Raw genomic sequence first — 21,952 nt, 5'->3', positions numbered from 1 at the left:
AGAAAAAAGCAGGAACTTTGACCTCCCAAGCCTAGCCACTTCCTCTCAGCCTTTTTTCTCCCCAGTCTCCTGCTCCAGTGTGCCCAGAGGAGGCTGGCGGGGGCACAGAGAGATTTTGCAGCTCTCCCGCTTCTCTGTGGGAAGTGGCAAGCAGTCAGCACTGGGCAAAGAGCATTCATTCCTGGTCTCTCCCCCAACTCCTCCAACACTTTGGCTACTCGACCCCCCTCCTATCCCCCCACCCCCCCCACCCTAGAGGGCATTTCTGACCCTAACACAGCCTAGCACTGGCTCCAGGTTGCAGACACCCAAGGGCCACCTACCCTGACCCCGGGACCAGATACAGGGTGGGGATAGAGAAAGATCCCCAATCCCGCAGAGCCCCACCCTGGCTGACATGGCTTGGAAGAAATGTAGGGATGAGGGGCTCTGATTCTCATTTCCACAGAACCAGGGCCCTGAGGGGAACCTGCTACTAAAATGAAATGAGTGTGAGGCCTTGTTTCAGCTTGGAGGGGGTCAGCCCCCACACCTCATTAGGAACCGGCCCAGAGTCTGCTCTAATGAGTTGCAGAGCCCAGCCAGCCAGCCCCACCCCGCTGCCCCAGCTGCCCAGGCCCGTGGCGCCAGTGGGGCGGCGTTGGAGGGGAGGGGGGGAGGGGGCCCCACCCCAGAAGGAGCCCGAGCTGCCAGGGCGAGGTTGGCACCACAGCCATCCTGAGCCCAGAACCGGCCCGACCGGCCACTCCTGCTGTGGAACAGAGGTGGGGAGTGTGCCACCGTACCCACTGTCCCTCTGTGCCCCCCAGCCCCTACGCCCTTCCTCGGGTCTACCTGACCTCTTTCTTACACAAGCCTCTCCATCTGGTCTTCTTGTTCCCTTCTATCCAATCCCCTTTCCTCTCTACCTCACCTCCCCCTCAACTTCCAGATCTGCATTCTCCCTTTTCCTTTCTCTTTATTTCCTCCATCATTCCTTTCTCTTTCTTCTTTCAACTCCCTCTTTCTTCTGTTTTGCTCTCTCTCTCTCTCTCTCTCTCTCTCTCTGTCTCTCTCTCTCTCTCTGTGTGTGTCTCTCTCTCTCTCTGTCCCACTCTCTCTCTGTCTTTTCAACTCTGCTAGAACCCAGCATCTTCCTGCATCTGGCTCTGGCCTGGTCTGTCAAGTCTGTGGGGGACTGAGTCGGGAGGCTCCTGCAGCACCCTACCCCCTCATCCTTTGGGGTAAGAATGTCTCCTGGGAGACATTGGAGGTTGGTTGGTGGGGGGAGGAGCTGGTCCTAGGGGGAGAAAGAGGGCAGAGATTCCTGCTGAAGTTCTGGTACCAGGGGCAGGATGGGGAGATTTCACTCATCACCAACTCCCTCCTTGTCCCACCTTGCTACTCTTCATGCTCCTGGTCTGCTCCCTACCTAACCTCTTTTCTAGTCAAGGAGCTGATTTTTACCCCTTCACCTCTGACAGCTCCTAGGACTGAAAATGGTGTAACAGTTTCAACTGCCCCCTACCCAAATGCCCTTCACTGAAGGGTGCAGTCACCCAGGGGCCAGGGCTGAGAGGAGAGGTGGGAAAGCCCCATGCAGCGGCACCCTGGCCAGGTGCGGGCGAGTCAGCCCCTCATTAGCATGGGCGGGAGACAGCCCCTGGCCTTGCGCCCGCCAGACAGCGGCCCCGCCACAGCCTCCTGCCACAGTCTTCCCTCTCCCCCTCTCCCCGCCATGGCAGCCAAGGAGATTTCCCAGGAGATAGAGCACAGAAGGGAGCTGGGAAAGTGGGAAGGTCAGTTTAGAGGGGAGAAAAGGTCAGGCTGGAAATGAAGAAGAAAATTGGGAGTTTGGGGTCAGATTTGGGGTGAGGGGTGGATTGGGGGATGGGGGTTGGAGTAAGAAAATGGGGGTTGGTGGGGGAAATGAAGGTCATACTGTGGGCGAGGATTGGATTGGGTCTGAGGGATGGAGGGTCAGATTGGATCTGAAGATCAGTTTGGAGTTGAGGAGTTGGATGGGGGAGCGTGGGAGGAGTTAAATTGGGAACAGGGTCAGCAAGGGCCGTGAATGGGGGCTAGATTCCCTACCCATTCCCTCCTCACTGCTCCCCCCCACCTGCTCCCACTTTGTTGGCCCTTCTATTTTTCTTCCTCCCTGACTGTCTCCTTTGTTTTTCCCTCTACCATCTCCTCTTTCTCTTTCTTCATTTTCATTCTGTCTTTCCTCATCCCCACCTGATTCCCCACCCCAGTTCTGTGTGATCAAAAACTATCCTCTTCCTCTGCCCCGATTTCCCCCCTAGACCTTCATCCTCTTACAGTGATAGAGACCCAGGGCAGGTCAGAGACCTCCCCTCCTCTCTCCCACCAAGGACATCCTGTTTATCCCCTGCTTCCAGGTAGAACAATAATAATAACAATAATCACTGGGGCATTTGTTAAGCACGTACTATGTGCTGGGCACTGAACTAAGTGCTGGGAGGGATACAGGCAAACCGGGTTGGACACAGTCCCCGTGTCTTAATTCCCATTTTACCGACGAGGGAACTGAGGTCCACAGAAGTGAAGTGACTTGCCTAAGGTCACACAGCAGACAAGTGGTGGAGCGGGGATTAGAACTCAGGCCCTCCTGACTCCCAGGACAGTGCCCTCTCCACTAGGCCGACCCTGCCCCAAGTCTAGGAAGGGAAGGAGTGGGGTTTGGAGTGCGCTGGCCTTTCTCTGTCTCTCCCAGTGCTCTACAGACTTGACAATCGGGAAGTTCTTTCTATCTAATTTAAATCCCTTGGGCTGCATCGTTCAAGTACATGGGCCGCTGGAGGGGCTGGGAACAGCCCTCCTCGTGCCCACCTCTATTCATCCTCCCCTCCCGGGGCAAGAAAGCTTCGGAGCCTGGAGTCAGAGCAGGGGGCGGCGGGATGGTGTGGGAGAAGTCAATCAATCAATCAATCGTATTTATTGAGCGATTACTGTGTGCAGAGCACTGTACTAAGCGCTTGGGAAGTACAAGTTGGCAACATAAGTCAAGGCAACTCCCTCCTGCCTCCGCCCGTCAGAGAGAGATGAGGTCCCCGACTGCCCGGCTGGACGGTCGATGGGCTAGGGGCCAAAGTGCGGGCCGGCCCCGTGGGCGGGCCGGGTGTTGGGGCGAGGGGGGGAGAGGGCGAGTCGACGGGCCGTTCCTACGCGGGAAGCAGGCGGGAACCTGCCCAGGTGAGCTCGGCTCGGCTCGTCAGGCACGCAGCCCGAGCGCGGCAGGGCGGGGCGGGGCCGGGGCCTCCGGGGGCGGCTGCCGGGGCTGGTTTGAACTAGCCAGACAGGGGCTCCGGCCCCGGCCCCGGCCCTGCCCTGCGTCCTGGCAGGAACCCGGGCCCCCGGCTCCCGCCCCCTTCCTGTTGCCTTGTTTGGGCATCGGGGCCGCATCTCCCCGGGTCACCCTGAGGGGAGTCGGCAGGGGAACAGGACTATGGGGTCAAAAGCGGATTGGGGGTGGGGGGCAAGCCCGGGAGAGAGGAAGTCGGGGGTTGCGAGGATGCTGGAGGAGAGTCCTTCGAATGTGTGGGCCTCCCTTCCGTGGTACTGTCCGCCCCCGACGGTGCTGCCGCCTCCCTCGCGTCAGCGAGGGGCTCGGGCTCGGCTCCGCGGTCCTACTGATCGGTGGGAGTGTGTTCCCTCCTCCACCCTCCCAGGCACCACCGAGGTGGTGCCTCCTGGCCATCATCATCATCATCATCATCATCATCAATCGTATTTATTGAGCCCTTACTGTGTGCAGAGCACTGTACTAAGTGCTTGGGAAGTACAAATTTGGTAACATATAGAGACAGTCCCTACCCAACAGTGGGCTCACAGTCTAAAAGGGGGAGACAAAACCAAACATACTAACAAAATAAAATAAATAGAATGGATATGTACAAGTAAAATAAATAGAGTAATTAATATGTACAAACATATATACATATATACAGGTGCTGTGGGGAAGGGAAGGAGGTAAGATGGGGGGATGGAGAGGGCAGAGGGAGGGCATTCCAGGCCCGGGGGATGACGTGGGCCGGGGGTCGACGGCGGGACAGGCGAGAACGAGGCCCCATCACTAGCCTTCCGCCTATCCCCCACGCTTCCCCATCCTTTCCACCTTGAGATTCGGGGGCTAGGCCCCGCCACCGGCCAATGAGTCGTCAAGAGGCAGGCCGGTTCCCAGGACGAGGGGTCCCTACCTCTCTGACGGGCTTTTCCAGTGGACGGAGAGCCCGGGCGAGTTGAAAAAGGGGAAGTGGATGGGGGTAAGCCCTTGGGTGAGAGCGGGTCTCCCGGCAGCTCCAGCCTCCGGCGTTCGCCCGGAGTGCTGGGGCGGGTCGGCCCTGACAGGGGAACAGAGGCCCGAGGGAGTGAGGCGAGACGCCGGGGTTTCCTTTCTGGCCGCAGGACAAAAAGTAGGAAAGAGACGGATAGTAGAACAGCTCTTGGGGACAGGGGAGCTGGGGGTCTTTGAGACTCTTGACCCTTCCCCCCCCACCCCCCCACCACGAGAGCCGTCTCAGGCTCTGGATCACGAAGGCCGGGACGAGCCGATCTGGGCCGGGCCGGGCCGGGAAGCCCCCTCCACCTCTCTCTCCTCCCTCGCCAAAGGCCGTTGCTACATTTCCTGCTCTCTCTCCCACCCTTCCTCATCCTCCCCCTCCCCCTCCCATCGCGTCCCCCGCCTCGGGCACCAGACGGAGTCCCCGGGGTGCGCCAACCTCGCCCAGGCTCCGGGAGCGGAACCCAAGCGTACTGTTCCCCACCCCTCCCTTCCAAGCGTATCCCTTCCCGACACCTCGGCTCTCCCCTGGTCGCAGGGTGGGGGGCGGGGCTGAGGCTCGGGGGTAAAATTCCCAGGTTCGTTCCCGCTCTCGGTACCATCCGCCCTCCGCCCCATCTCCGTTTCGTCGCTGCCTGGCTCTCCTCTTTTCCCCAGCTGCACTCTCTATCCAGCTCCCCCCCCCCCACCCACTTATAGCGCCCCAGTCAAGCTCTACTGTAAGAGAGTGGGGGGAGGGGGCGGGGCTTCATGCGGGGGGCGAGCTGGGGGAGAGTCCGGAAGGGGGGGGCCTGGAGTGGGGGGGGGTGTCCATGTGGTGTGTGTGCGTCGCACATCCTCTGGAGGAAATGTGGATACTTGCTCCACTGCTTGATGGTGACAGGCCCAAGGAGCGAGGGCGGCAGAGTGGGAAGAGGACGCGGGTGGGCAGAATAAAATTCCATTCGGGGCTGCCTCCGTGTATCTGTCTCGGGGCCCGGGGAACCGAGAGACCGCGGTAAGGCCAGAGCACTGTCTCAAACCTCTGTCCCGAGTCCTTGTCTCTGGCCCTGTACTAGTCATTCCACGTCCTGGCTCTCTTCTTGTCCCCTGCCTTCCGCCCCCTTAACCGGGCTTCCTGTGCCTTGTCCCCTACCCCCGTTCTCTCCCTTCTCCTGCCCCCGCCCCGGCCGCTCCCGCTCCCGCCCCGGCGCGTCCCGTCCCGTCCCGTCCCGTCGCCGCTGTTTACAAGGACACGCGCTTCCTGGCAGTGACGCCAGCCGCCTCCTCCCCTTCCCCACGCTCCTGCCCGGGGGAGGAGGAGAGGCGGGGGCTGGGGGGGGGGCTGGGGGGAGAAAAGGGAGGAGCGCTGAGCCCCGTCTCCAAGGGCTCGGCCAATAAGAGCGCGCTTCCGTAGGCGCCGGGTATAAAAGCTCCGGGAATGCAGTGAGGTAGCCCATGAAGCAGTGAGATTGAGCGAGAGCGAGAGAGAGAGAGAGAGCGAGGAAAAAAGAGAGAACGAAGGAGCGAGGGAGACGGAGCCGGCGAAAGAGAGAGGAGCAGCCCGGAGACCCTGCGGAACCGAGCGCCCCCCAAGTCACCGGCCCCGGGGACCCGGAAAGTCCCGAAGAGCGAGCAGACCCAGGTGTGTCCGGGTCGGAGCGAGAGGCCGAGCTAGGTGGCCAGGGAGGAAGGACAGCGGGGAGAGCCGCGTCCCCCCTCGCCCCCCCCCCGCCCCCGAAGAAGAAGCCGAGAAAAGCGGGCCGAGGAGAGACCAGGAAGCCGGACAGCCCGAACCGAGTTGGCATCCGCCAACCTCCCGGGAGGGAGGAGTGGGCCCGGTCGCTGCCCCCTTGCCTGGATGTGCACGAAGATGGAGCAGCCCTTCTACCACGACGACTCGTATCCGACTCCGGGCTACGTTGGGCGGGGACCGGGCGGCCTTGCCCTGCAGGACTACAAGCTGCTGAAACACAACCTGGCGCTGAATCTCTCCGACCCCTACCGCGGCCTCAAGTCCCACCTGCAGCTCCGGGGCCAGGGCCCGCCCGCCGAAGACAGCGCCTACTTCGCCGCGCAGCAGCAGCAGCAGCAGCAGCAGCAGCAGCAGGACACCACCGGGGCCGGGGGCTCCCTGAAACTCGCCTCTCCGGAGCTCGAGCGCCTCATCATCCAGAACAGCAACGGGGTCATCACCACCACGCCCACCCCCCCGGGCCAGTACTTCTATCCGCGGGGCGTCACGGAGGAGCAGGAAGGCTTCGCCGACGGGTTCGTCAAGGCGCTGGACGACCTGCACAAGATGAACCACGTGGGGCCCCCCAACGTGTCCATCGGGGCCGGCGGGGCCGGGGGGCCGGCCCCCCCGGCGCCTCCGAGCAGCAGCGTCTACGGAGCCTCCTCCCTGCCCGAACCGCCACCCGTCTACACCAACCTCACCAGCTACAACCCCGTTGGGGGAGGTGCCGGGGGCAGCGGCGGCGGCGGCGGCGGCGGCTCCTCCAGCTACCCCACCGCCACCATCAGCTACCTCCCCCACGCCCCGCCCTTCGCTGGGGGTCATCCCGCCGGGGGGGCCCTGGGGCTGGGCCCGGGGGCTCACCCGGGCCGGGGGGGCCCCGCCGGCGGGCTGGCGAGCTTCAAGGAGGAGCCCCAGACGGTCCCCGAGGCGCAGAGCCGGGACGGCACGCCGCCCATGTCCCCCATCAATATGGAGGACCAGGAGCGCATCAAGGTGGAACGCAAACGACTGCGCAACCGGCTGGCGGCCACCAAGTGCCGCAAGCGCAAACTGGAGCGCATCGCCAGACTGGAGGACAAGGTGAAGAGTCTCAAGACGGAGAACGCCGGCCTGTCCAACACGGCCAGCCTGCTGCGGGAGCAGGTGGCGCAGCTCAAACAGAAGGTCATGAACCACGTCAACAACGGCTGCCAGCTGCTGCTCACGGTCAAGATGCAGAACTTCTGAGTCCCGGGGCCGCCAACGCGCGGATTTGGCCCACGGATTTGGCGCAGGCGCTCGCATCCCCGCACCCACCCCCACCCCCCCCTCCCCAAAACGCCTCGAACGCACGGCTCCCCCTCTCCATCCCTCCACCCACGGACCGTGCTGCGCGTTACTATTTCCCGCAGTCCCTGAGCGCTCCGCGCCTCCCGGCGCCCCCTCAGCCCGCGGGCTGAGGGGGCCGGGTGGAACTGGATTTAAGGAGCAACCCCCCCCATCCTTCCCTCTCTCTCTTTCTCTCTTCCCTCCTTTACAACGTTTACACTCGGGGGTCGGCTCAGTCCCGGCCGCCCCTGTCCTGGGTAGGAAGGGAGGAGGCAGGGGAGGGACGAACCCCCCCGCCTCCTTGATATCAAGTGACTAACCTATTTGCCTCTTTTGTATTTTTTTTTTTCTGCTGGAAACAGACTCGATTCATATTGAATATAATATATTTGTGTATTTAAAGAGAAGCGATCTAGGCCACGTGCTGTGGAGCGGCACCGGTACTCACCCCGCCCCCTCCCGGGGGAGAGGGAATGGGGGCGAGGGACCGAGGCCCTGGTCCCCATCGCCCAGCTCCTTCCCTTTATTCTCACTCCCTAGGTCCGTGTATTGTCCCCTGTATAAAATCAAACGACTCCTGATTTTTAAAGGTTATTTTAATTTTTTTTTTGTCGTTCTGACTTTTTATCAAATTTATTTAAGTAAAAAAAAAAAGTTCTTTATTACTTTTTGGTGTCTTTCTTGAAAGCTGTAGGATAGACAGGAAAAGAGGACCCCCCCCCCCCGCCACTGTTGTTTTGGGACTCAGCTGTCCCACCCCTGAGGGTTGGGAGGTGACCTCGCTCTGAGGCTGGTGGATTTCCTTCTCCCGTGCGGTTACGAGAAACCGGCTGCGGGACGAGAAGAAAGCGCAGGGTAGGAGCGCGGCGGCGGAGGCGCGGGGAAGGGCGGGGGCCTGTCCGGACTGGGCCGCGCAGGCCGTGTCGCGCTTCGACTTTGGGCGCGCAGTGGAACGGGGGCGGGGCTCCGCCCCGCCCGGTGGGAGGCTTTTCCCCGTGACGCAGGGGAAGCCTTACCCAAACATGGCCAGTTTCTGCCCGGTGACGCAGCCCCCGCCGGCCCGATTCCGGGAATCCCCACCTACACTGCTCGGCAGTTCGGGGCGCCGGGAACAGGGGCTGGGATTTTCCCAGCTCGCAGATGTGGGGCGGCGAGCAGGGGTCGAGCGCCAGGAAACCACCCCTCCCTTCCCGGCGAGCGGCGTGGGAGGGGCCCGGGGCGCGATCAGACGGGCCGTGGGGACACGCAGAGGGAGGAGGAGACGGTTCTCGAGCGATCGGTGGTGTTTATGGAGCTTCTGCCCCGGGCAGAGCGGGTACAGCGCCACAGAGTCGGTAGACACCATCCCTTGTCCATCTAGCAGGGACGGGTGCCGAACTAGTTGAAGGAGGAGGAGAGTAAGTGGTAGCAGACTGGAGGACGAAATCGTCGGTTCCTAAAGTTCTACAGGCGTTGTGCTTCTTTATAATAATAATGACATTTGTTCAGCGCTTACTATGTGCAAAGCACTGTTCTCAGCGCTGAAAAGTTTTACAACCTCCCCGTCGAGGAATCGAACCCCTGTCTCCTGGGTGACAGGTGGGGATACTCACCACTATACTGAGGAGGAGCTTATTTGTCACCGAAGGACTGGAGTGGCAGTCGGGGGATAAAGAGTGGGGAGAAGTGCAGTGAATTGGGGGAGGCCTCGTGGAGGAGATGTGATTTCAGAAGGGCTTCGAAGATGAGGAAAGCTGCGGTCGGTCTGAGGTGAAGTGGGCGGTAGTACCAGACAGAGGGGATGGTGCGAACAAGAGGTCAGCGGCAGGAGAATGAGGCGGAGGGAGTAGGTTAGCTTGAGGGGAATGAAGAGTGTGAGCCGGGGTGGAGTGGGAGCAGAGAGTGGATAAACACCAGGGAGGGAGCTGATGGAGCGCCTTAAAGCCAATAGAGTTTCTGCCTGGTATGCAGAGGAACGGGTAGCCACGGAGGTTTTTTGAATAACGGGGAAACCAGGTGTAGATTGACATTTTAGAAACACAATCTAAAACAGCAGAGTGAAGTACGAACCAGAGAGGGGAGAGAGAGAGAAAGGGAGGGTGACTAGTGAGGGGGCCGATGCATACTGTCATAGCCGGGGCTATGACAATCAATCAATCAATCAGTGGCATCTACTGAGTGCTTACTGTGTGCGGAGCACTGTATTAAGTGCTTGGAAGAGTCTAGAGGGGGAGAGAGACATTAAAATAAATTACAGATATTTACATAAGCGCTTCAGGGCTGAAGGTGCTTAAGTGCTTAAAGGGGACTGATCCAAGTGTATAGGTGACATAGAAGGGAGAGGGAGTAGGGGAAATGAGGACTTAGTTGGGAAAGCGCTTAGTATAGTGCTCTGCACCCAGTAAGCACTCAATAAATACGACTGAATGAATGAAAGGCCTCTGAGAGGAGGTGTGATTTTAGTAAGGCTTTGAAGGTGGGGAGAGTGTAGTATATAAAGGGGCAGGGAGTTCCAGGCTAGAGGTTCGACAGGGTGAGTGGGTTGGTGTCGAGATGGCCGAGATCGGGGTGCAGTGAGTAGCTGGCATTAGAGAGGCGAGGGGTGCGGGCTGGGTGGCAGTAGAAAATCAGTGACGTAAAGTAGGAGGGGGGAAAGCTGACTGTTTTAAAGCCATTGGAGGTTGAAGGTGTTTGAGGGATGGGGAGACATGAACTGAGTCTGTTTTTTTTTCTTTTTAAGAAAAAGTGAAGTAAGGACCAGAGTGGGGCGAGGCAGGGGAATCAGCAAGGAGGCTGATGCCGTTGTCAAGGCAGGATATAAATGCTTGGATCAGCGTAGTAGCAGTTTGGAGGGAGAGGAAAGGGTGGATTTTAGAGACGTTGCAAAAGCGCCTGGACCGGTGTGGCGGCCCTTGGGATGGATTCGGGAAATGTTGCAAAGAAACAACTACAGCATTTGGTGACAGACCAAATATGGGGGTCGAGAGCCATGCCAACATTATGGGCTTGAGAAGTGGGGAAGCTGGTGGTGGTCTTGACTGTGAAGGGAAAATTAGATGGAAGAGAGGATTTGGGAAGGAAGTTGAGATGCTCAGTTTTGGACATCTTGATTTTGACATCCAAGTAGGGCTGTCATGGAAACAGGAAGAGAAGTGATTTTACACAGGAGGAGTGAGATAGATTTGGGAGTCATCTGCACAGAAGTGGTAGTTGAAGCCATGGGAGCAGATGAGCTCCCCGAAGAAGTGAATGTAAATTTAAAAGAGAAAGGGACCCAGAGCAGAACCTTGAGGGATACCTACAGTTAGGTTGGGGGTAGAGGAAAAGCTGACAAAAGAGACAGAGAAGGACTGGCCAGATTCTAGTCCCAGTTTTGCCACTGGCCTGCTGCGTGACCTAGACAAGACACCTAACATCTCTGGGCCTCAGTTTCCCCTTCTGTAAAATGGGGATAAGAACCCATCTCTGTCTGCCTCTTAGATTATGAATCCCATGTGGGACAGGGATACCACTCATTCCTCATTATCTTCCACAGTGCTTGGCACCTAGTATGCACTTAAATACCATTATTATTATTATCAATCAATGAATGGTACTTATTGAGCACTTGTGCAGAGCACTGTACATAGTGCTTGGGAGGGTTTTTATGATATTTGTTAGGCTCTTACCATGTGTCAAGCAATGTTCTAAGCGCTGGAGTAGATACAAGTTAATCAGGTTGGACACAATCCCTATCCTGCAGGACAGAGTGGTAGACCCGATCTCTGCTGCCTAGAAGCTTACAGTCTAGTAGGGGAGACAGACATTAAAATAAATTACAGATAGGGGTAAGCTCGTCGTGGGCACGGAACACGTCTACCAACTCTGTTGCATTGTGCTCTCCAAAGTGCTTAGTACAGTGCTCTGCACGTTGTAAGTGCTCAATAAATCCCATTGATGATGATAGGGGAAATGGCAGAGTATAAAGATACATACGTAAGTGTTGTGGGGCAGGGGTGAGTATCAAAGTGTTTAAGGGGTGCAGAGCCAAATACATAGGTGATGCAGAGGGGAGGGTGAATAGGGAGGAGAAATGAAGGGTTAGGGAAGGCCTCTTGGAAGGAGATGTGATTTTAATAGGACTTTGATGATGGGGAAAGTGGTGGTCTTTGGGTTATGAAGGGAGAAGGAGTACTAAGCCAGAGGAAGGACGTTAGCAAAGGGTCGGCGGCGAAACAGGCGAGATTGAGGTACGGTGAACAGGTTGGCATTAGAGGAGTGAAATAGCCTGTAAGTTCCTTGTAGGCAGGGATTGCATCTACCAACTCTATTTTATTGTACATTCTCAAGTGCTTAGTACGGTGGTCTGCACACTAAGCGCTTAATAAATACGATTGATTGAAGTGTGTGGGCTGGGTTGTAGTAGATCAGCGAGGTAAGGTAGGAGGGAGAGAGCTGATCAAGTGCCTTCAAAGCCGATGGTAAGGAGTTTGTGTTGGATGCAGAAATGGATGGGCAACCACTGGAGGTTACTGTGGAGTGGGGAGACGTGTACAGAATGTTTTTTTTTTAGAAAAAGCGAGCCGGACAGTGGAGTGAAGTAAGGATTGGAGTGGGAAGAAACTGGAGGCAGGGAGGTCATCAAGGAGGCTGATGGAGTAGCCAAGGTGGGATATGGCAAGTGCTTGGATCAGCATGGTAGCAGTTTGGATGGAGAGGAAAGGGAAGATTCTAGAGTTGTTGTGAAGGAAGAACCAATGGGACTTGGTGACAGATCGACTATCCGGGTTGAATGAGAGATGAGTCGAGGATAATGCCAAAGTTACGGGCACGTGAAACAGGGAGGATGATGGTGCTGTTGCCAGTGATGGGAAAGTCAGGGGGAGGACAGGGTTTGGATGGGAAGATAAGGAGTTCTGTTTTGGACATGTTTAATTTGAGGCATTGGGGGGACATCCAGTAGAGCTGTCCTGAAGGCTGGAGGAAATAGGAGACTGCAGAGAAGGAGACAGATCGGGGCTGGACATGTAGATTTGGGAGTCATCCACGGAGAGACGGTGATATTACTGATATAGCACCGGATACCTTTACATCTAATATTTTTGTTTGTAAACAACCTGTTAAGAACCTCTACCGAACACGTATCTCCGCCTCAGGCTGGGGAGTGAGGGTGCTGAGTCACCCCTGCCCGCTCTGAACACCAGTTCCCAGCTGGGAGAGATGCTTGGAGGCCTGGGTTGAGTAGGAAAGCTGCTCTGTCTTCTGTCAGAGAAGCAGCAGGGGCCAAATGGAAATTGTGCAGGGCTACGCGTCAGAGGGCCTGGGTTCTAATCCCGGCTCTGCCCCTTGACTACTGTGTGACTTTGGGTAAGTAACTTAAGTTCTCTGGGCCTCAATTTCCTTGTCCGTAAAATGGATGTTTAAGTACATGTCCTTCCTCCAACTTAGTCTATGAACCCTGTGAGGGACAGGCACTGTATCCAACCTGATTATCTTCTATCTACCTCAGTTATTATCATTATTATTGTTATTATTATCGTATGGTATTTAAGTGCTTACTATGCATCAGGTGCTGGGATAGATACAAGACGATCAGATTGGACATAGTCCCTGACCCACATGAGGCTCACAGTCTAAGTAGAAAGGAGCAGGAATTAATCCCCATTTTACAGTTGAGGAAACTAAGGCACAGAGAAGTTAAATGACTTGCCCAAGATCACACAGCCGAAAAGTAGCAGAGTTGGGATTTGAACCCAGGTCCTCTGACACCCAGGCCCATGTTCTTTCCACTAGGCCATGCTGCTTCTTTAAGTACAGTGTAAGTAAACATTTAGCATACTATCATTATTAGTTCATTCCAGGATAAGCGGACAGAAGCTAGGATGCCAGTGGTAGCAGATACCTATGGGGCACTTAACCGTTGCATGACCTTGGACAAGTCACTTAACTTCTCTGTGCCTTGGTTCCTCAACAACTGTAAAATGGGGATTGAATAGACTGTGAGATCCATGTGGGACAGGGACTATGTTTGATCTGATTGTCTTGTATCTACCCCCATGTTGAGTACAGTGTTTGGCACATAGTGAGAGCTTAATAACTATTATTATTGGAGCTGTGTCAGCAAAACCAAGGGTTTCCACAGTGTCAAAGTTAGTCGAGAAGTCTAGGAGGATTGGGACAAAGGAGAGACTTGGCAAGAAGGAGGTCATTGGTGATTCTGGAGAAAACTGTTCCAGTGGATTGAAGGCAACAGAAACCAGACTGTAGAGGATCAGGAGAGGAAGTAGAGGCAGCCGGTGAATTTGACTCGTTTGAGGAGTTTGGACAGGAAAGGGGAGGGGGAGGTTGGGGGTGGTGCTGGATTGTACAGTGGGGGCCACAGAAGGTTGTTATAGGATCGGGGACATGCGGGTGTGTTTGAAGGCAGAGAGGAAGGAGCCGTCAGAGAGGGAGGGGGTCGAAGATGGAGGTCACGGAGGGAAGAAGAGCGGTGCAGGGGTTTTTAGAAGGTGAGAAAGGATGAGGTCGGAGGCGCTAGTGGAGGGGGGAGATCTTGAAAGCAGATGACAGCTCTCCCTGACAGGTGGCTAAGAAGGATGAGAGAGTGGATGTGTGGGTGAGAGGGAGCTGGGGAGGTGAGGGGGAGATTCAGGGACGCTCATGCTTGATGACTTGATTTTTAACAATAAAGCAGTTGGCAAGGTTGTCACAGGTGAGAAAGAAGGTAGGTGGAGGCATTAGGGCTTTAAGGAGGGATTTAAACATCCAGAACATGGGCATGGGAATCAATCATATTTATTGAGCGCTTACTGTGTGCCATGCACTGCACTAAGCACTTGGGAGAGTATAATACAACAGAGTTGGTAGACATGTTCCCTACCCACAGGGAGTTTACAGTCTAGAGGGGGAGACAGACATGTGGGGCTGAGGGGGGGGTGAATAAAGGGTACAAACCCAAGTGCAAGGGCAATGCAGAAAAGAAAGAGAGTAGGGGAAACCAGGGCTTAGTTGGGGAAGGCCTCTGGAGGAGATGTTTTTATTTATGTCACTGTTTACTTTGTGACAAGCACTGTTCTAAGCACTGGGGTAGATACAAGTGTATCAGGTAGGACGCTGTCCCTGTCCCACACTGGGTGGGAGTAGGATGTAATCTCCATTTTGAAGTTGAGGAAACTGAGGCAAAGAGAAGTTATTTGCCCAAGGTCACACAGCAAGCAATTGGCAGAGCCAGGATTAGAACCCAGGGCCTCTGACTCCTAGGCCCATGCTCTTTCTACTAGGCCATGCTGCTTCCATGTGATTTTAATTAGGCTTTGAAAGTGGGGAGAATGGTGGTCTGTTGGATATGAAGGGGGAGGGGAGTTCCAAGCTCAAGGGAGGACATAGGCAAGAGGTCAGCGGTTAGATAGACGAGACTGAGGTACAGAGAGTAGGTTGGTGTTAGAAGAGCCGAGTGTGCGGTCTGGGTTGTAGGCAGGAAGTCAATGAGGTAAAGGTAGAAAAGAGAGCTGATTGAACGCCTTAAAGCTGATGGTAAGGAGTTTGATGTGGAGGTGAATGGGCAACTGTTGGAGATTTTTGAGGAGTGGAGAGATACAGACTTGAATGGTTTTTCAGACAAATGATCTGGGCAGCAGAGTGCAGAATGAACTGGAGAGGGAAGAGGGAGGAGGCAGGGAGGTCAACAAGGAGGCTGATGCAGTAGTCAAGGCGGGATAGGATAATGGCTTGGATCAGTGTGGTAGCAGATTGGATGGAGAGGAAAGGGTGGAATTTATTGATGTTGTAGAGGTGGAACCGACAGGATTTGGTAACAGATTGAATTTGGGAGTCTAACGATGAGGGAGGAGAAGTAGTGTTGTTGAATGGAAGGGAGGACAGAGTTATAATAGGTGAGGAGGAATTTGATGTGGCTAGAAGCAGCCTACTGTTTGGATTTATGCCAACGGCGCTTCACTGCACAAGTGCAGTGGAGGAGGAAATTTACTGTGGAGGTGATTAATGGACGTAGAGCGGGTGAGGGAGTTGTTTGGCAGAAAGGGTGTAGTTGAGGGCTTGGATTTTGTGCGTCAAGAAAGAGGAGGGTGGATAGGGAGGCCTAATGGGCCATGATGACCTGAGATAATCAATCAATTGTATTTACTGAATGCTTCCAGTCAGTCAATCATATTGAGCGCTTACTGTGTGCTGAGCAGTATGCTAGTGGGGAAGACTGTAAGTTCACTGTGGGCAGGAAATGGGTCTGTTTATTGTTGTATTGTACTCTCCCAAGCATTTCGTACTGTAAGCTCGTTGTGGGCAGGGAATGTGTCTGTTTATTGTTGTATCGTACTCTCCCAAGCGCTTAGTACAGTGCTCTGCACACAGTAAGTGTTCAATAAATATGATTGAATGAATATAAACAAATTACAGATATGTACATAAGTGCTGTGGGGCTGGGAGGGGGGATGAATAAAGGGGGCAAGTCAGGGCAATGCAGAAGGGAGTGGGAGAAGAAAGGAGAGCTTTGTCAGGGAAGGCCTCTTGGAGGAGATGTGTCTTCAGTAAGGGCTTGGGAGTCAGAAGGACCTGGGTTCTAATCCCGGCTCTGCCACCTGTCTGCTGAGTGACCTTGGGCAAGTCACTTCACTTCTCTGGGCCTCATTTACCTCATCGGTAAAATGGGGATTAAGACTGTGAGCTCCAACTGGGACAGGGACTGTGTCCAACCTGATGAGCTTGTATCTACCCCTGTGCTTAGAACAGTGCTTGACACATAGTAAATGCTTAACAAATACCATCATTATCAATAAGGCTTCGAAGGGGGGGAGAGTAATTGTCTGTCGAATATGAGGAAGGATGGTGTTCCAGGCCAGAGGCAGGACATGGGCGAGAGGTTGGCAGTGAGATAGACGAGAGCGAGGCACAGTGAGAAGGGTAGCATTAGAGGAGCGAAATGTATGGGCTGGGTTGTAGTAGGAGAGTAGTGAGGTGAGGTGGCAGGGGCAAGGCAATTGAGTGCTTTAAAGCCAGTGGTGAGGAGTTTCTGTTTGAGGTGGAGATGGAGGGAGAGGAGGAAGCCCCCTCCTTCCTCTCCCCCTCCCCATCCCCCCCGCCCCACCTCCTTCCCCTCCCCACTGCACCTGTATATATGTTTATACAGATTTATTACTCTATTGATTTTACTTGTACATATTTACTATTTTATTTATTTTATTTTGTTAATATGTTTTGTTTTGTTGTCTGTCTCCCCCTTCTAGACTGTGAGCCCGTTGTTGGGTAGGGACCGTCTCTATATGTTGCCAACTTGTACTTCCCAAGCGCTTAGTACGGTGCTCTGCACACAGTAAGCGCTCAATAAATATGAATGAATGAATGGAGGTGGATGGGCAACCACTGGAGTTTCTTGAGGAGTGGGGAAACGTGGCCTGAACGTTTTTGTTGAAAAATTACCTTGGCAGCAGAGTTATGTACGGACTGGAGTGGGGAGAAACAGGAGACAGGGAGGTCAGACAGGGAGGCTGATACAGTAATCAAGGCAAGATAGGACAAGTGACTGGATTAACGTGATAGTTTGGATGGACAGGAAAGAACGGATTTTAGTGATGTTGTGAGGGTCAAACCTACAGGATTTAGTGATGGGTTGAATATGTAGGTTGAATGAAGGAGTGGAGTCAAGGACAATGCCAAGGTTATGGGCTTGTGAGACAGGAAGGGTGGTGGTGCCATCTACAGCGATGGGAAAGTCAGGGGAGGACAGGGAAGATAAAGAGTTGTGTTTTGGACATATTAAGTTTGAGGTGATGGGAGGACATCCAAGTGAGATATCGTGAGGGCATCCTATGTGTACAGCACTGTACTACATGGGAAATGTAGTACATGTTTCCTTCCTCTCCCCCTCCTCCCCCTTCCCATCCCCCCCACAGCACCTGTATATATGTTTGTATGAATTTATTACTCTATTTATTTATTTATTTATTTTATTTGTGCATATTTATTCTATTTATTTTATTTTGTTAATATGTTTTGTTTTGTTCTCTGTCTCCCACTTCTAGACTGTAAGCCCGCTGTTGGGTAGGGACCGTCTCTATATGTTGCCAACTTGCACTTCCCAAGCGCTTAGTACAGTGCTCTGCACACAGTAAGCGCTCAGTAAATACGATTGAATGAATGAGTGAACAGCATGGGCTAGTGGCTAGAGCAGGGGCCTGGGAGTCAGAAGGGCCTGGGTTCTAATCCTGGCACCACCACTCGTCTGCTTTGTGATCTTGGGCATGTCACTTCACTTCTCTGTAAAGTGGGGATTAAGACTGTGAGCCCTATGTGGGACAGGGACTGTATCTAACCCGATTAGCTTGTATCTACCCCAGTGCTTAGGAGAGTGCCCGGCACATAGTAAGCACTTAACAGATACTACAATTATTATTATAATTAGTCAGCATCTGGGAGAGTTACTCTATTTATTACTATTACTCTATTTATTTATTTATTTTACTTGTACATATCTATTCTATTTATTTTATTTTGTTAATATATTTTGTTTTGTTCTCTGTCTCCCCCTTCTAGACTGTGAGCCCACTGTTGGGTAGGGGCCGTCTCTCTATGTTGACAACTTGTACTTCCCAAGTGCTTAGTACAGTGCTCTGCACACAGTATGTGCTCAATAAATACGATTGATTGATTGAGAGTTCGAGTTGGTAGGTGTAATAAATGAAGGTTGTGAATGTGGCCTGTTCCACGTGAACTAGTTTTTACGAGTAGTTCCGTGGTCACAAGGAGTTTACAATGCAGAGAGGGAGACAGACATTAAATTACGGATATGTATCTAAGTGCCGTGGGCCGAGGATGGAGTGAAAATCCAAGTGCAAGTGTAATGCAGAAGGGAGAGGGAAAAGCCTCTTGGAGGAGATATGATTTTAATAAGGCTTTGAATGTGGAGAGAGTGATGGTCTGTTGGATATGAAGGAGAAAGAGAGGGAGTTCCAGGCTAGAGGTAGAATGTGGGTAAGGGGTCAAATGACGAGATAGATGGGATCGAGGCACAGTGAGTTGGTTGGTGTTTTATTTTGTTAGTATGTTTGGTTTTGTCTCCCCCTTTTAGACTGTGAGCCCACTGTTGGGTAGGGACTGTCTCTATATGTTGCCAATTTGTACTTCCCAAGCGCTTAGTACAGTGCTCTGCACACAGTAAGCGCTCAATAAATACGATTGATGATGATGATGATGATGGTGTTGGAGAAGTCGATGTGCTAGGTTGTTGTAGGAGAGAAGCGAGGTAAGGTAAAAGGGGGCAAGGTGATTGCTTTAAAGCTGATGATAAGGAGTTTGATGCGGAGGTGGATGGGCAATCACAGGAGGTTCTTGAGAACTGCGGAAACATGGGCTGAACTGTTTTTTAGAAAAATGAACTGAGCAGAAGAGTGATGTATGGAGGGGAGAGACAGAAGGCACAGAGGTCAGCAAGGAGGCTGATGCAGTAATAATAATAATAATAGCATTTATTAAGCGCTTACTATGTGCAAAGCACTGTTCTAAGCACTGGGGAGGTTACAAGTTGATCAGGTTGTCCCACGGGGGGCTCACAGTCTTAATCCCCATTTTACAGATGAGGTAACTGAGGCACAGAGAAGTTAAGTGACTTGCCCAAAGTCACACAGCTGACAATTGGCAGAGCCGGGATTTGAACCCATGAACTCTGACTCCAAAGCCCGTGCCCTTTCCACTGAGCCACGCTGCTTCGGCCAGATAGGATAAGTGCTTGAATCAACATGGTAGCAGTTTGGATGGAGAGGAAAGAGTGGATTTTAGTGATGCTGTGAATGTGAAATCGACAGGATTTGGTGACAGACTTAAAATGTGGGTTAAGTGAAGGTCAAAAGATCATAGGTCTCTGAGAGCGGACAGGAGAGTTTTACAGGGAGGGGTGTGTGAGCAAGAAGGCAGGTGAGGAGGTTGTGGTCAGTGAGTGGGCTTTCAGAGTTGGTGAGGTTACAGATGGTACAATGACTAGTGATGCTGATATCTAGCTTGTATCTAAGTTGGTAAGTGAGGTGGGGTGGAGCAGGAGGTCAGCGGAATTGAGCATGGATATTAAAGGATCAGTATAGGGGAGGAGGACGAGCAAAGGAAGGTAAGAAATGAATCAATCAGTGGCATTTGAATGCATACTGTGTGCACAGCACTGTACAAAGTGCTTGGGAGAGTATAACACAATAGAGTCAGTAGACACATTCCCTGCCCACAAGGAGCTTACAGTCTAGACGGGGAGGCAGACATTAATATACATAACACATATGTATATACGTTTTGTGAGGCTGAGAGTGGGGTGAATAACAAGTGCACTTACAGGGTACAGATGCAAGTGCCTAGGCGATGCAGAAGGGAGAGAGTAGGGGAAATAAGGGCTTAGTCAGGGAAGGTCTCTTGGAGGAGATGTGATTTTAAGTAAGGCTTTGATGGTGGGGAGAGTGGTGGCCTGTCGGATATGAAGGGAGAGGGAGTTCCAGGCCAGAGGTAGGATGTGGGTAAGGGGTTGGCGGTGAGATGGATGAGATAGAAAAGCAGCATGGCTCAGTGGAAAAGAGCCCGGGCATGGGAGTCAGAGGTCATGGGTTCAAATCCCAACTCCACCAATTATCAGCTGTGTGACTTTGGGCAAGTCACTTCACTGTGCCTCAGTTACCTCATCTGGAAAATGGGGATTAAGACTGTGAGCCTCCCGTGGGACAACCTGATCACCTTGTAACCTCCCCAGCGCTTAGAACAGTGCTTTGCACATAGTAAGCACTTAATAAATGCCATCATTATTATTATTATTATGAGATTGACGTACAGTGAGTAGGCTGGCATTAGAGGAGCGAAGTGTGTGGGCTGGGTTGTAGTAGGAAATCAGTGAGGTAAGGTAAAAAAGGGAGAGTGATTGAGTGTTTTAATCCATCTGTGGTAAGGAGCTTGATGCGGAGGTGGTTGGTCCCTCAGAAAATTGGAGATTGGAGGGGATGGTAGATGATCCATTGTATCGGGTGATAGAGGGAGATAATATGGACTTTAAAGGAGGAGAGAGAGGTGGGATGGTGCGAAAGCCGCTTGGGGGAGGGGGCCAGCAGGGAGCTGTCCAGCCGCTCCCTTTTTCCCAGTGAGTTGGGAGAGAGCAGTAGGGGAGACTACAGACTGGAGCGAGCCGAGTCTCAATAACAGAAGAGGAGCAGCGTGGCTTAGTGACTACAGCATGGACCTGGGTTCTAATCCCTGCTCTGCCACGTGTCTGCTGTGTGACCTTGGGCAAGTCACTTAACTTCTCTGAGCCTCAGTTACCTCATCTGTAAAATGGGGATTGAGTGAGCGCCTGATGGGTGACGGGGACTGTGTCCAACCTGATTAACTTGTATCTACCCCAGTGCTTAGCACATAGTAAGTGCTTAACAAGTACCGTAATTATTATATGAGGATCAGTGCTTGGAGCAGGAGCAGGTTGGAGGATGAAGGGGAGTTTGTTCACCACGGAGCCGAGTTCCACAGCTCGCATTTTGGTGGGAGTCTGGGGTGGAGATGGGTTGGATGGGAGTAAGCTGATGGGGTGAGAAGCTGGCATCGGGCGTTTTTAGGCAGCAGAGAGAGGAGAATAGGGATGTGGTGAACAGAGGGTGAAGTCCAGGAGTCGTGGTAAAGTCCTGCAGCTTCCAGTCCCCAGCACTGTGAGCTTTTTGGGTCCGGCAGGCCCATGGGTCACTGTCAGGGGAGAGCCCAGTGTGGGCGATGGGCCCCCGGTGGCCCTGGCGAAAAGGGGGTGCCCCATGAGCTTTCTGGCTCGGGCAGCCTGGCATGGCAGGAGGGAACACTCCATCAGGTCTCTCGGTCCAGTGAGGTGCAGACGTTGGAGACAGAGCAACAGACAGAGGCACAGGCAAGAAAAGCAGAAAGGTTCTGGCCTCTGGCTGTAATTCTCACCTCCAGGCAGGGTCTGTGTGGGAGGGACTAGAGGTCGGGAAGCCCCAAGGCTCTGGGGTGAGGAGGACCAGTGAGTTTCCCCCTCCCCCTCAAACTTGGGGGCCCTGGGACTGGGCTGTGAGAACTGAGAAGTGAGAGCAACTAGAATAGAAAGTGAGAGAAGCCAGGCCAGGGCATAGGGGACCTGCCCCAAGCCCCAGGGTTTAGGAAACTGTAGATGAAGGAGGAGGGGAGGAAGAGAGAGGGGCAGGAGGGTCTGCTTGGCCCATGGGGCAACCACCTGGGACTGGAGAGGAGGAGCAGCTTCTCTGCAGCCTGGTAACAAACGGGCATAACGTAGCCAGGAGGGTGCGGCGGAGAAGAGAATGGTGTTCAGGGTAGCACAAGGACTAAAGGGCAAAACTCGGAGAGCGGGTAGTGCCAGCCTATCCTGTTTGTGCCCACGATAGGCTACGCTGGTTGCCCTCTGCCTCAGTCCAAACACTTTCTTCAGCTGTCCACTATCTTCTGCCTCAGAGAAACAGGGTCAGTTTTAGCCACATGCTTTCTCTGGGGATTAACAGGTTGTAACCCCACGACCCTCCCGGCACAGAAATGTTAGGCTAATGCTCTTTGACTTGCCCTGACCCAGGCTAGCCCATCAAGCAGTGGTATTTATTGAGCACTTACTGTGTGCAGAGCACTGTACTAAATGCTTGGGAGAGTACAGTACAATAGACTTGGTATGTGATCCCTGCCCACAAGGCCATCTCTGT

At 53.6% G+C, this 21,952-nt stretch overlaps 1 protein-coding gene across 1 annotated transcript; it reads left to right on the top strand.

Moving 5' to 3' along the window:
• Nucleotides 1–5,693: 5,693 nt before the first annotated feature.
• JUNB (JunB proto-oncogene, AP-1 transcription factor subunit) lies at nt 5,694–7,954 on the top strand. Its single transcript, XM_038771046.1, has one exon. It carries the CDS (start codon nt 6,126–6,128, stop codon nt 7,230–7,232), a length of 1,107 nt encoding a protein of 368 aa, XP_038626974.1. The 5' UTR covers nt 5,694–6,125; the 3' UTR covers nt 7,233–7,954.
• Nucleotides 7,955–21,952: the final 13,998 nt, after the last annotated feature.

This window comes from Tachyglossus aculeatus, chromosome X2 (assembly GCF_015852505.1).
Source record: "Tachyglossus aculeatus isolate mTacAcu1 chromosome X2, mTacAcu1.pri, whole genome shotgun sequence".
NCBI classification, from domain to species: domain Eukaryota; kingdom Metazoa; phylum Chordata; class Mammalia; order Monotremata; family Tachyglossidae; genus Tachyglossus; species Tachyglossus aculeatus.
Note: the sequence above shows the minus strand (reverse complement) of the source record. Positions and strands in the feature narration are given on the sequence as shown.

What these genes read in the sequence shown, in the direction of transcription:
- JUNB (XM_038771046.1), top strand. Translation starts at nt 6,126, where the DNA reads ATGTGCACGAAGATGGAGCAGCCCTTCTACCACGACGACTCGTATCCG.